The following is a 12,582-nucleotide window of genomic DNA, read 5'->3' on the forward strand; positions in this document are numbered from 1 at the left end:
TGAACTGCTGACGTCCTGGCATGAAGACCACAGGCCTAGACTCAGGTCAACACCTCCCTGTTCCCAAGAGCAAACTTACCTTGCTCCTATTACCAGGATGACTCTCAAAATTGGATACTAGCCACACCTAGCCTGGGCTTGACCTGAGAAGATAGGGGCCTCCTCAGGGGCACTGAACATACCTTCACCCAATCATAGCTGAGAAGGTCTGAGCCCGAGGTTTCTCAGAGCAGCCTTTTCTCATGTCATGGTCTACTGTATCCATACGTGACTCTGGGGTGGGCTAAGCTATCCCTCTACTGGGGCTATACGTCTACTCTGATTAACCACTCAAAGCCAGAGCCAGTGAGAAGAGAGAAACAGTCTGCAGCTTACTTTCATGTGCTGCTTTTGGTCTCTTCCTTAGCTTGTCCTCATTCCGTGTCTCTGAGAAATGCATTTGTGCACACACAGATACCTCTTTCTGCATGTTTTGGAACTGGAGACTAGACCCAGGCCTTGTGTATGCTAGGCAAGCCTTTTATTACTGAGCTACATACATAAAACATTTAAAAAACAACTTTTTTTTTATACAGGGTTTCTCTGTGTGGCCCTGGCTGTCCTGGATCTCACTCTACAGACCAGGCTGGTCTTGAACTCACAAAGTTCTGTCTGACTCTGCCTCTTGAGTGCTGGGATTAAAGGCCACTGAACTCGGATATATATATATATATATATATATATTTTAAATAAGAAGACATTTATAATTCAGTGACAGGATTAGTAAGGACAGAAGCAGATTGAAAGGATAGGAAGTAGGCTTAAAGGACTCAATTTTAAAATAGGTGCAAGCCCACGTGTGCATGTACTCATAACCCCGCAGCTTTGCTATCTTCTATGGAGTCGAGTCCTAGGTAGTGTTCAAAGCTAGCGTGTCCTGTGAAGGTGGTGCAAGGCTGATCTTCACTCAGGTCAAGGGCCTCCAAACCCTGATCTAGAACACAGCAGCCAACCTATCACTTTCTTTTTATTTATAACAATTAATACAAATTTATATAGAGCTGTCTCTTGGCTACTATGGCCAGGACAAGCCAACTACACTCTTTAATGTACAAAAAGACTGATTTTCTTTTTAAATTATGTGTTTGCCTATGTGTGGGTGCATGCTTGTGAGGCTGCTGTCTTGTCATTTCCCTGGGACTGGAGTCACATGGGTGATGGAGATTAAACTCGGGTCCTCTATGAGAGCAGTCAGCACTTTTAATTGCTGACTCACTCCTCCAACCTGCAAGCCAACTTTACACCCAAGTAGTCTAGAACTGCCTGACTGTTAGCTGGTCTTAATAGGGACATCTGAAGGTAAGCTACCCCATTTCGACTCAAAAGTCTTCTGCGCCAGCATCACCTTGTAAAACTTTGGCAGGTGACCGATGTCTAGAGACCCCATGCCAGGCAGAGAAACCCCAGCTCTGGAGGATGGAGACTTATGAAGAACACTACAGTGGGAGGGAGGGTAGAGGAGGTACAGAGGCCAACGAAGAGGCTGGCTCGAAAGCCGCCGAGAGGTGATCTGCTCAGCTGCTCAACTGAGCCAAGATCTACAAGGTAAGATCAGCAAGGGTCTCCTCTAGACTGTTCCTCAGCTGCTGATGGCTCTCTCGGTCTCCAGGGTCTCCAGGTGAAACTCCTACAGGACATAATCAGAACATTTGTTCAAGTGTACAAAGGAATCAAACCTAAAAAGAGGAAAGAAAGAAAAAGAAAAAAGAAGAAGTGACAGAGACAAAATGAGGCCACGCAGGCACAGAAGGGAGCGAACACTGGACGAGGTCTCCAAAGGGCTTTCCAAGGAGAGAATGTTTTCAGTAGGCCAAGGTCAGTCTGAGGTTCCCATTCCTGAACAGATGTGCTAGATAACCCCTGAAAGCAATGGGAAAATGTTCCCTGGAGAAAGATGATAAAATTCTTTTATAGGCATATAAGCTGATGTAGACAAAGACCTGAAAAAAAAGAACATGACTGTTTGGGAATTTGCATGGCTTACTAACAAAGAGAACTATCTAAGCGGTTGTCTGGACTCTCCTCCTGGCTGTGTAAAAGCAGAGCTTATAGTGGCTTTGAGAGACAATGAGGAAAAGTGATTTTTTTGCTCTGGGTGGTTCAGACATTGATGATGTATTGAAATGCTGCCACGTCACCTGCATGCCCGAGACAGGTCTCCATAGCCTGCCCAGGTGGACCGAGCCCTGGCTCAGGTTAGTGGTGTGGCTCGCATCCTAGCCCCAGACCTGCCACTGACAGGGGAATGACCTTCTCCCCAGGAATTCTTCTAGTTATTATTTTAAGGAGGAGAATAATCAAGGACTGTCTTGGAACTGGCAGAGGCCAGTACATGTGGAGCTGTTCTGGAAGGAAAGAAGGGAAATTACAAGAAGTATGGATTTGGTTCCTATGACCACAAAGGATCCTATGGCCCTGAAGGGTGACAGTCGGGCTTAGAAGATGGAGGTTATAGTTAAGAGCGAGAGAGGGGATTGTGTAAGTAGCTCTCACAGGGCCAGAATCCCATCAAGGAGGCTCCTGGGAAAGACAGTCACCTATGGAACTTACTGACCATGTTTCCTTTGTTAATGTAGTGGCTCATCCAGTTCTCAAAATGGTTTCTTGTCAACCAGGATAAGAGAGCTTGTCCCTGTCGGAAACTCCATGGTGGCTGAGCTGAGGAGGGGCAGCTGGTGTGGAGTGTGTGTATTTATCTGTATTCTTTTCCATAGGTACCATTAAGTTTGTCTGGCTTAATTTAATGGGAACTTCTGGGAGCTGCAGACTGTAAAGGGCGAGGGTAAGGCTCTTGTCGTCCCTTCAGGCTCCTTCACTGGGACCTCCTCCTCCTCCTCCTCCTCCTCCTCCTCCTCCTCCTCCTCCTCCCCCTCCCCTCGGCCTCCTCCCTTTCCAACTGCGTGTGTCCTGCCGCCTGCCCTCACCCTCTCTCCCTCTCTGTTTCTCTTCTGCCTCTCTCAACCGCCTTTCCTTCCAGGTTTGAGTCAAGTTGAAGTAGGCTGAAGTAGGCAGCCGGTGTCACCCACTTCCTCTGCTGGGGGCCCTGTCTGTTAAATCAGTGCTAGGGGTTTATTCTAACACTCTGGAACCTCTCTTCTCTTCTCTTTCTTTTTTTCTTTTTTTTTTTTTTTCTTTTTTCTCTTCTGTCTCCGTGTAGGTCTCTTTAGTCAGCCTTATAGCTAATGCCCTGGGCTACTCGGAACTAGGTGCCATAAAGTCCCTTAGGACCCTAAGAGCTTTGAGACCCTTAAGAGCCTTATCACGATTTGAAGGGATGAGGGTAAGCTATTAAGAGCAGCCGATCCTTCTGCATGCCAATGGAACTGTTAAAGCATGCTAGAACTGATCACATGGTGGGAAGGGTCACTCCAACACCAACTGTGGTGCAGCCGCTGATTTGATTCCCCACTTTCTCCCCTGCACCTGCCCCATGCGTGCGTGCGTGCGTGCGTGCGCAGGGGAGTTGCACTGAAGCTGCCTTATCACATTACTGTTGGTCCCGCCCCCAACAGCTGCGCTGCAGAACATGTTGACACTGGCTCCCCTCATCTGCCCTGGCTGACCTGTAGCACTTGGGGCGGCTTTCTGGGCTGTTGGATTTATAGGGAGAATCACCAGGTGCAAAGAAGGGGAATTCTAGCCCAGAGACCCACTGAAAAGCCTAGGTTGAAGGCAGGCAGAATGCTGGGCAAGGGCCTGTGGCCTTTAGGTCACTGAGGAAGCAGCCAAGAAGGGACGTGAAGACAGGGTGGCAGGCTTGGAACTGGGGACGGAGCAGAATTCGGCGTGACCCCGGGAGAAGAGATGCTTTTCTTTCTGTTCTGATTCCTCTTATTGCACCTTGTTGTTCTCAGCCCAGTCCCATAAGGACTGGCAGCCTCTGTCTGATGGCGAAGCTTTCTCCTCACCCCTACCCTCCGCCCACGCTCTGTGGTCCCCGTCTCACTCCATCAGAACGGCAGACAGTACGAGATGACTGCATATCAGCTAGTTCTGAAATTTCTTGAGGCCCTCCCTCTTCCTCCTTGGACGATACACTACCCAAGTCCAGACAACACAAGGGGGTGTCACCTGCCATGTTAGAAACGAGGCCTTTTCTTTTGATGCCCTTTCTTGTCTCTTTTGGTCTTAATGATTGTTAGTGTGCACAGATGTGTGCACACATGCTAAAAAGTTGTTTGCTGGAAAACTACGTGGACAGCCAGTTTGGTGGTGATAGTTGCCCAGTGCTAATCAGAGGGGCCAGTTATACTTACGGGGCCCAAGAAAGCTCACTTCACTTTAGGCATTGAATACATGCAGGAGAGCAAACCAGAGGGTGTTTTTAAATGTGCAAATATCAGAGCGTAGGCATAGAAATGGAGCAGTTGCAGTGGTCCACATAAATAAGACTGAAGGGCAAAGCTAGAGCCCAGGACAGTGCGCTCTGCCCATTCGTCATCCGTGACCCTAGCCACTAGTCCACAAAGCTACTCACAGCTGTACAGGAAGGTGAAACTCCTGCAGGGTCTTAGGAATTTTACTATTTTCGTGTATTAAACAAATGATGTCTGCCTCCAATTTATTCTATAGCACAGTCACGGTTCTGCTTACCAAACGTGAGCCTTCTGCAGGAAAGGCAGTTCCAAGGCAGTAAATTTATTCTAATTAAAGAGAAATTCTAAGTCTTTCTCCCACGAGTAAGAGAGGTCTCAGCATGTGGGTAAGACAGACACCGTTCCTACCAGTGCGCTTCAGTCGATGGTTGAAATGGCCACGGTGTGAGAAGCAGGACTGAGATGCCTGTCTTTGCTCCCGCGCCTGCCCACGTTTTTCATAAGAGAGAATAAGCCTGAGTAGTTCTAGAGTTAATAGTCCACCAGTAGCGGAAAACCTCTGGACAGGGCGCAGCTACGACCATTCCTTCAAAGGCATCGATCACAGCACTGGACCTGAACTGAGTCCCTAACAAGGGCCTGGCCTCCTAAAGGAGGTCGCCATACCTCCAGACTGCTCCCAGCATGCCCAGCTGGCACTAGGAGCCCTCTCCATCTGGCTGTTCTTTCTGTCACTGTGTCAAAAGCTGTCGTCACGGGCCAGCTGGAGGCATTTGCTCAGAGAAGGTGGTTTGAGTTCCAGATACAGGAATCCTTTCCGTGACCTCCCCTTCCCCACTTACTCCTTCCCACCTTCCCTCGCCTCTCTCTCATTTGCCATTTCCCGCCAAACTTGGACTTGCCAGCTCCCAAGTAGATAAGAAGCCCGAAGTCCAGAATAGATGATCAGCTCAAGAGGGAGTTTCACTGTAAACTGCCTAGCTGTTTCTGGTTGAGGTAATGTAGGTCAGAGCAACTGTGAGCCCAGAGCTGTAAGTTGGAGGAATAGCCTCCATATGGGCGAGCGTGGAGATACCGCTCCCAGTCCAGTCAGCCAGCAGTATTAACTGGCCTCTTGGGCAAGCGGAGAGAGCTCGGAGGTCCATTCCTGCCCTGAAGCCTGTCAGCCCTTCTCAGGAAGAGTATCTACAAGAAGGTGCTAGGCTACATTTATAGCAAGTTACCTGTGTTTAGTCAAGTATGATTTTCCATGGGGTGTATGTTTTCATTCGGTAGCTTGGCTTCTTTAACATGCCAGCCTAAAACTCAGCTAAGAAACCATGACACACTGGCCATCATCCATGCAGATGGGCTCCACTGTCACTGTACTGCTCCGGTCCTAGGCTCTGCCCTTCACTTGAAAGGGGAATGTCACCCTAGCTATCGTGGGGTACTCACGTCAGTCTCCTCTCCTTCCTCAAACCAAAGACCAGAAATTGCAACAGTCCTGCTGTTGGCAAAGGAACAGTCGCCCCTTGCTTCTCTCTCCTCCATAGTACCCTTCAGACCTTGCTGTTAACTCAGAGGGTGTTTATCGCTGTGAAACATGCATGCGTCTCTGTTGTCCGTACATAGTTGTCACTAAAGCCATGTTCCCTCTGCCAGATGCTCAAAGCGATCTCACAGACTTGGTAGAGTCTTAGGAGCAAGAGTAGTGTCCCGGGCAGTCTGGAGATGGTAAAAATGGAAGCACTAACATCCAGGGGAGTTTTCTCATCAACTAAGTTAAGTTTATATCAATCGCCAAGTATAAGCTGCCTTGGAAAAATGTAGCCGTCTTACCGGTTTCTAGAACCCACCCTTGAGTTCTGTGTCTAAAGCTGTAGAAATCTGGCTTCTCCCAGTGGTAGATTTCATCATGAGTAGGGCAGTGTGACACACCCAGGGAGCAGAGGGAGTGGCGCAGTGTATCAAGTGGGAACATTGTCATTAGGAGGGTACCTTCCAGGAGAGGGGAGCCTGTTTCTTGCCCTGTGGCTGTCGAGAACAACACTCTGACAGTCCTTGGGAGCACAGTTCATTCTGCTTCACAGCTTAGCACTCAGTGTCTACAACAGGCAGGAGCCACGAGTAAATTCCACCAAACCTGTTTTCTGTTTTACTTGTAAAACTATGGTGAGGAGTTTTCCAGTAGTTGTGATTAATAAATAAAACTATGCTGGGCGGTGTTGGCGCACGCCTTTAATCCCAGCACTTGGGAGGCAGAGTCAGGCGGCAGATCTCTGTGAGTTCTAGGACAGGTACCAAAACTACACAGAGAAACCTTGCCTCAAAAAACAAAAATAAATAAATAAATAAACAAACAAATAAACAAACAAATAAATAAAAATAAAACTCCACTGCAGAGGCCGAGACTATGCTTAGAGGAAAAGCCCTTGCCCAGCATGTATGAGGCCATGTTTCAGGTCCCAGTACTGAGGGAAAAGTAGATACCTCTTATTTTATAGGATTTTGTATCCTGCAGTGAGGCTCCGATTAGCCACAGACTTGTGAAAGCAAATGTTCAAAGAGATCACCTCTGGCTGGCTAGTTCTCCCTTGCTCAAAGTATCTGGCACCCATAGCTGACTGTAACATGTGGACACCCTTGTAGGCCAGCATAGACTGAGGTTGACAGGAGCTGGACAACACCCTGTAGTGGCAAGGATTCTCAGAGCAGACGACAGGCTGGCTTGCCATGAAAATCCGGCATCTCCAGGCTTCCACCCTTGGGGCAGCTCTCTGCCCCACACCATGGTGTGCCTGAGCTCCATTGTGACAATGCTGCTGCACACGTGCGTTAGGATAACTTGTCGAAATCTGCTCCTACTGTTTGAGAGGCAGCTGTTCCTTGTGGATCATCCCCTTTTTCCTGTTCCTTTCCACATGTCGTGGCTTTTTGGGGCTCCCACCCAAAGGTGAAAACTATAGAATGAGGAGGTAAAAGTCACATCCAATTATCAGAATAACATGGAGAATCTCCAGCATAAAGAATTCTGGGTGCCCTTGCTTGAAGGACTAGACATTTGTTGTACTGACCACCTGATCTATAAGAGATTTTTTGGTCTAAGAATTAAGAAACAACTGCCTTCCAGTCTAAACACCTTCATCTGTGAATTGGAGACTCGCACAATGGATCATCTAGGGAAGAGAGACGCCAGCTATTTCGAGCATAGGGCAGGGTAGTTGTCTTCTCGACCATGTCTTCCGATGAGTATAGTCTGAAGTAGAAGCTGTCCAGACAGCCTTTCTGGGCCTCAGCAGCTCGGCTCAAGGCCTTGTTGCCCCACAACCTCCAGTGTTTACTTTGTAAGCTCTGAGCTCCAGTGAAAACTGATAGGATGGGAGGCACCGCCTGGCTGCCTCCAGCATAATGCAAAACCCAAGAAACTTCCACTCCTAAAGGCTCTTTGTTTTTCTAACTTAATTCCTGAGCTTTACTTACTAAGTCTTTTTTAACAGTATGCCAGTCTTTTTAGTTTCTAGAGCAGTGATCTAACCCAAAACCCTGCAGAAAGCTTTAAGCCATTTTGATTTCTAAAACTAAGAATGAGTTGAGGCCTGGGCCAAGCAGAGGCATAAGAGGGCAGCAGCGGGGCAGCAAAGAACCTTGAGGGAGACTCATGTCTGCTCTGATTTTATCTAAACCATTTGGTAGAGGGAATATAGCTTTTTCTTCTTTCTTGAGCCTGCAAAATCTGCATGCTCAGCTGTTGCCTGAAAGAGATAGCTGCCTTGCATAATTGTAAGACTTTATATGGTGCTGACCCACAGGGCGGCACTCTGACTCTGAACAATCATGTCTTGTTTTTCAGAGGGGGAATGTCTGTTGAAAGGCTTCTCGTGAGCTTGCAATTGCTCAGATCTCCCTGAGGGGTGTATTTGGTCAGTTGAAAAGGAGGGAGACCGGACTAAGAAATCGTTTTTCTGGTCCCAGGTTGGTGCTTAGAAAAAAATCAGTCAACTTGAGCAGGGGTATTTGTATAAACTGAAGTAAAAACACAACTTATTAAAATTCATTCAAATATACTACAGAGACTTGGACATCTGGGGTCCTGCTTGTGGACCTGTCCAGTTAACGCCAGTTGCAAAAACAATAGTGTTTTCTTGCCAGAAAAGCCACAGAAATACCATTCCCCTCCTGGAAACCAAAAGAATGTGCCTTTCCACTTCCTGCCAGCACTCAGCAGCCTCCCCCTTCCAATGCAGGTGGTGGTGAATGCCTTGGTGGGCGCCATCCCCTCCATCATGAATGTGCTGCTGGTGTGTCTCATCTTCTGGCTGATTTTCAGCATCATGGGAGTTAACCTGTTCGCGGGAAAGTACCACTACTGCTTTAATGAGACTTCTGAAATCCGGTTTGAAATTGAAATCGTCAACAATAAAACTGACTGTGAAAAGCTCATGGAGGGCAACAACACGGAGATCAGGTGGAAGAACGTGAAGATCAACTTTGACAACGTGGGGGCAGGGTACCTGGCCCTTCTGCAGGTGGTGAGTGTGACTACCACAGACCCAGGGCAGGCCGGCTGCCAGCAGGGACCCCGTTTGATTCCTTCTCAACCCTGCTCCCTCTCGGGGGAGGGGGGGGGCTCTTGATAACGTGCCTTCCCCAGGTCGGTTTCAGGGAAACACCTTTCCCCTGGCTTCCCTGATCTCACTCGGAAGAATCTGCCGAGCAGCACATTGAAATGCTGCAGTGGGCAAAGGTGCTACAGCAGTGATTCTCAGCCTGTGGGTCTCGACCCCCCCCCCATGGGGTTGCAGATCAATTAATTACCAGTAGTAAAGCTACAGTTGTGAAGTAGCAATGAAATAATTTTATGGTTGGGGGTCACCACAACATGAGGACCTGTCTTTAAGGGTCCCAGCATCAGGAAGGTTGAGAACCACTGTGTTAGACGGACAGACTGTCTCTCCCCCAGGCAGAGTGCAGCTGAAGGGGAGGGGATGAATCCAGAGGCCAGTCTGCTAGAGTACGAAGCCCGAGGGACAGTTTTGCTGAAGTGTACTAAGGACAGGCCAGGGCTACCCTGCTGCAGCCCTGCAGCTCAGCCCCACATGCGGGCGGGTGTCGGTATGTCAGGGGGAGGCTCCTTTAGTTACCAAGCTGCTTCTGCCTAAGCTTGTGCCGCCGACCCTAGCTTTCTTGGCCCTCACCAGTGCTCGGAACATTTGTTGGATGAGACAGTGTGCTGCAGGAGAGCTGGTGAGGCTTTGCCTCAGGCAGGTGTGGAGCTGACACACTCATGTGTACTGGATATGTAACTTGAGACAAATTGCTCAACTTCTCTGACCCTTTGGTGAATGTAGATAATAATACCTTGCCTAGTTGTTAAGAGAATTTGTGATTAAAAAATATCTCAGCACAATGCTGAGCACAAAGTTAATTAAGGTAATTGTTATTCTGTGATTTTGTCCCTGTTATTACCATGCCTACATCATTCAGTTGTTGTGAGTATTAAATGTAATAGTGCAGGCAAAGCTCACAGCCCAACTAACCATGGCAAGCACTCACTGTTAGATGCAGTCGAAGGGAATTAATGGGATGCTCTGCATTCCTGTCCCATGATGGTGCCTTCGCTGTCCTGTCACAGTTTAAGAAGTTGAGGTGAGGGGGCTGGAGAGATGGCTCAGTGGTTAGTAGCACTGACTGCTCTTCTAGAGGATCGGGGTTCAATTCCCAGCACCCACAAAGGCAGCTCACAACTGCCTGTAATTCCAGTTCCAGGGGACCCATGGCAAAAACACCAATGTACATAAAATAAAAATAAATTAAAAAAGAAGAAGTTGGTGCTCCTTGGGTTTAAGCTGTAACAGAAGGGTAGAGCCCTTGCCTAACACAGACAAGGCCCTAGATTCAATCCCCAGCACCACAAAATAGTTCACTAATTAATTAAAGAAGAAGTAGGTTGGGCTTATGACTGGAATCTGAGCAGCCCCAGAAAGCCAGCGTGCAGCCAGCAGCTAGTGCAAGTGTTCACTCTGAGTGTGCACAGGCCTGTGCTTGCCGGTCACCTAGTGAGGAAAGTGGGCCTCAGAGCCTGGAAACGGGTTGAGCATAGCCCAGCTGGAGAGTGGTAAGCTGGCTGTTTTCTACAGTCCTGCCAGCTCTAGCAAGCTGAATGAAGGCTGAGAGAAGGCTGCCGAGGAAGAAAGCAGTCGCAGGGCTGGTGTCTCAGTAAGGACGAGTTCCAGGCCTGTAGGTCTGTCTGTTTAATGCAGCTGTGAGAACTTTAGGCCCTTGCTTATTGACTTCCTTGTTAGAGAGCGGCTCCTTGGTGGCGGTCCCCGGTGTCACTGTGAGCTCCGTTCTCAGGCCCTGTAGGCAAACGTCAGTCCGGTCAGTGCTGTCTGAGTCGCTTTGGTGATATTTTCAGGGAATCTCAAAGCCTCGTTAGACTCCTCCTCGATAAAGCGACTCCTGTGTTCACATACACTGTACCTGCCTAACCTCCCCTCCTGTATTCTTACCAAACCTAAGCCTGGCCTTTAGGACCCGGCCTTGACTCCCGACCGCTCCCTAACAGGCACAGTCTAATGACTGACTCTGTTTCCCAGGCAACCTTCAAAGGCTGGATGGACATCATGTACGCAGCCGTAGATTCCCGGAAGGTAAGGACACGGGTGGATTAAATGACAGAAAGCGACTGCATGGTAGACCCGTCAGGGGAGAGTGAAGCACCTGCAGTGTCTCTGGACGCTAACTGCTTGCCATGTTGACCGTAGATCCTTTTCTTCCTCGTACACTGGCTCTGCATGGCTGTTCATGCTGTTCACTTGACCCTGGCGGCAGTGACCAGCCTTAGGCCTGCCCCCGAGTGAAGGGTAGAAGCAGCCCTCTCTCCCCTCACTTCCCTGTTCCTGATCCCCACAAGTGACAGTGCCCTTGAAGGGCGGGTGAACCGGGAGAGCAGAGAGAACAAGGCCTCCACCCCCAGTCTGTCAGCTGCACAAAGGAAGAGTAGGGCCGGCAGCCTTGGCGTGTTGGGAGTCAGACCCTGATGTCCCTCCCCCCTCTCCGTGTGCCCGACAACCCTGCTCCAGGGCCTGACTGAGTGCCTGTCCCCTGTCCCTCCGCAGCCTGACGAGCAGCCTAAATACGAGGACAACATCTACATGTACATCTACTTTGTCATCTTCATCATCTTCGGCTCCTTCTTCACCCTCAACCTCTTCATTGGCGTCATCATTGATAACTTCAATCAACAGAAGAAAAAGATAGGTCTCCTCCCCACATTGCCAGTGGTCAGAGGTCAACCCAGACCAGAGGCACTCTGGCCTTGTCTGTAGAGAGGATCTACTTTCTCTGAAGCTCCACCTGCCACCTCGTCATAGCGCTGGCCCATGTCCAGCTAGCGCCCCAGCCAACCCCTTTTTGCGTGGGGCTGAATTTGGCAGTGTGTGGTTTACCAAACGTTTCCCTGCTTCCTCACATTCCCAAGGCCACTCCTGTTGGAGCTTTCTACCAGAGGGCTGTGATAAGGACAGAGCTTGTCATGTGACCCCTGGCACCCGTAGCACAGTGGGATTTTGAGGCCCTCAGGGTTCATTCCCTCACTTGCCCCACATGGGTCATGGTTCTTTTAGAGCAAACTGGATGACAGACTAACTCTTGTTTTTAAGTTCAGTCTGTCTGGTGAGTTGAATGAACCACAAGTTCCAAATGTTAAATTTCATAAAAAGTGAGTGCCCTATTTGCTGCACTCAACAAATCTTTATATATATATATTTGGGGGGTATGCACTGGGCACGGCAGTGCCCACCTTTAATGCTGGTGCTCAGGAGACAAAGGCAGGCAGATAGATCTCTCTTCATAGTTCCAGGCCATCCAGGATTACAGAACAAAACAAAATGATACATTGTTATTCCCCTTGATGTGACTGTCTTCTGGTCTCTTGCTCTTACATCCTGCCCTGAGGGCCTGTGGTTGGGCAGTCCTGTCTCACTGCATGGCCTGGCAGACCCCAGACACCCAAGCTGACACTGGGTAGTTGCCCCAGGAGTGACCTCGGAAGGAGAACCTCTCCATCCTCTGGACCGTGGGCACTCGGTCCAGCCACCAGAGCCGGTTCTAATTCTCCTTTCCTCATCCTTTCTTTACTTTGGAGGTCAAGACATCTTCATGACGGAGGAACAGAAGAAGTACTACAATGCCATGAAGAAGCTGGGCTCCAAGAAACCCCAGAAGCCCATTCCCCGCCCTTTGG

General features: G+C 49.1%; 1 protein-coding gene across 1 annotated transcript in view; it reads left to right on the forward strand.

Moving 5' to 3' along the window:
- Positions 1-12,582, forward strand: part of Scn8a (sodium voltage-gated channel alpha subunit 8) — a 169,231-nt gene that overhangs the window by 142,669 nt on the left and 13,980 nt on the right. Inside the window, exons 14-19 of the mRNA XM_036207633.1 lie at positions 3,017-3,033; positions 3,197-3,319; positions 8,582-8,866; positions 10,934-10,987; positions 11,456-11,593; positions 12,477-12,581. Of these exons, the coding sequence (XP_036063526.1) occupies positions 3,017-3,033; positions 3,197-3,319; positions 8,582-8,866; positions 10,934-10,987; positions 11,456-11,593; positions 12,477-12,581 (722 nt within the window). The remainder of the gene's footprint in view (positions 1-3,016; positions 3,034-3,196; positions 3,320-8,581; positions 8,867-10,933; positions 10,988-11,455; positions 11,594-12,476; position 12,582) is intronic.

This window comes from Onychomys torridus, chromosome 16 (genome assembly GCF_903995425.1).
Source record: "Onychomys torridus chromosome 16, mOncTor1.1, whole genome shotgun sequence".
Taxonomy (NCBI): domain Eukaryota; kingdom Metazoa; phylum Chordata; class Mammalia; order Rodentia; family Cricetidae; genus Onychomys; species Onychomys torridus.